A 1,549-nucleotide genomic window follows, 5' to 3' on the forward strand; every position below is an offset into this window, starting at 1 on the left:
CTATTTCACATTACAGCAGAATCCTTTCTCGCTGCTTCTGCGGTTCAACAGTAAGTCTAAATGCACGTCTGTTCATCGGGAAACTAACACATCTGCTTCGTGTAATTCCGCATGCGTCTTTCTCGCGGTAAAAATGTCCCTCCGTACAAGTCGGCGCTTCTCCGCGCGTGACGGCGCGTGAGGATGGCGTGATGAACAGAGCTTCACAGCTAGGCTTCCTCGATGCAGGCGTCTCCGTTCGTCTACACAGTTGTTCCTTCGTAGCTGCGCTGCGTGCTCGCATCTTATATATATCGCGCACATTTCTCGAATTTAGCAGTGTAAGTAGACTCTCGTTCACTCTGTGCGCTACCGCTACGTTCATGCGAGGAACCAACTTAAAATCATTAGCTGAATTGCACTCAATCGCTAGCAGCTTCTAGCTCGTTTGCAGGCGTCGCCTATTCGCCTACACAGCGTTTTATACCTGTCACCATCACACTAACTCCTACAGGTAAATCGATAAACAAAAACAAAAACAATAACAAAAAAATGGCGAAACGAACAAAATAACCTCCAACCTCCGCGAACTCTAATATTTTAACTTACTCGACGCTTCCATTTACCCCCAAGTACTTGGTCCTGTAAAATCCGTGCAGGCCATCGTTAATAACTCCCTGGAACTTCATGAACACCGAGTACTCCTTGTCCGCCTGTAGCTCCCCCTCTACTATGATGAAACAGTACATGTTGTCGGCGTCGACCTTGGCGTCAACGTACGTCGGCTGGGCGACGTCTGCCGACAGCGCTTTCACCTCGATGCTCGACTTATCCAGTTTGATCTGATCACAGCTGAGAATGATGATGCTGGTCGCCTTCGCCACTCTAAACCGTATCCTCACGGACCCCTTCAATTCGAAGTCTCCCGCTGGAGGCAGGAATGGCTGAAGCTCCACGTCGTAGTGAATCGGAAGGAGGTTCTCAGGAAGCCGCGTGTCGGTCCACGGCGGGAACGTCGGCGCGGGCGGCGGCAGCGGGCAGGCGGGAGCGGTGAGGCCGACGATGAGGCCTATGGCGACGATGAGAGCGACGCAAACAACACCGAGGAGCGTCGTCGCCACGACCGACAACTCACATCCGGGTGCCGACTTGAAAGACAGATTATCGCAACTGCCGTCTGTTGCAATCGACGTGTCCTCATACTTGCTTGTTTCGATATCTACGCCGTCGTAGGCCGGGTTAGTGTGAGCACTCGTCGCCATAGCTCAACGCCCTCACTCTGCTCAGTCCGTACGCGTATAGTGTAGCGTTGAATATCGTGGTATATACTCAACGCCTTACTGTGCTCCGTCCGTACGCGTAGTGTAGCGTTGATGTATAATATCGTGGTATATACTCAACGCACTCACTGTGCTCCGTCCGTACGCGTAGTGTAGCGTTGATGTATAATATCGTGGTATATACTCAACGCACTCACTGTGCTCCGTCCGTACGCGTAGTGTAGCGTTGATGTATAATATCGTGGTATATACTCAACGCACTCACTGTGCTCCGTCCGTACGCGTAGTGT

At 51.5% G+C, this 1,549-nt stretch overlaps 1 protein-coding gene across 1 annotated transcript; it reads right to left on the bottom strand.

The window, feature by feature from the left end:
• Positions 1–584: 584 nt before the first annotated feature.
• LOC106816131 (aminopeptidase N-like) lies at positions 585–1,241 on the bottom strand. Its single transcript, XM_014820688.1, has one exon. The coding sequence runs from the start codon at positions 1,239–1,241 to the stop codon at positions 585–587; it is 657 nt and encodes a 218-aa protein (XP_014676174.1).
• Positions 1,242–1,549: the final 308 nt, after the last annotated feature.

Source organism: Priapulus caudatus, unplaced genomic scaffold, assembly GCF_000485595.1.
Source record: "Priapulus caudatus unplaced genomic scaffold, Priapulus_caudatus-5.0.1 Scaffold1294, whole genome shotgun sequence".
Lineage (NCBI taxonomy): Eukaryota > Metazoa > Priapulida > Priapulimorpha > Priapulimorphida > Priapulidae > Priapulus > Priapulus caudatus.

Bases quoted from the DNA above. Each gene is read 5' to 3' on its own strand.
- LOC106816131 (XM_014820688.1), bottom strand. From the start codon at position 1,241: ATGGCGACGAGTGCTCACACTAACCCGGCCTACGACGGCGTAGATATC.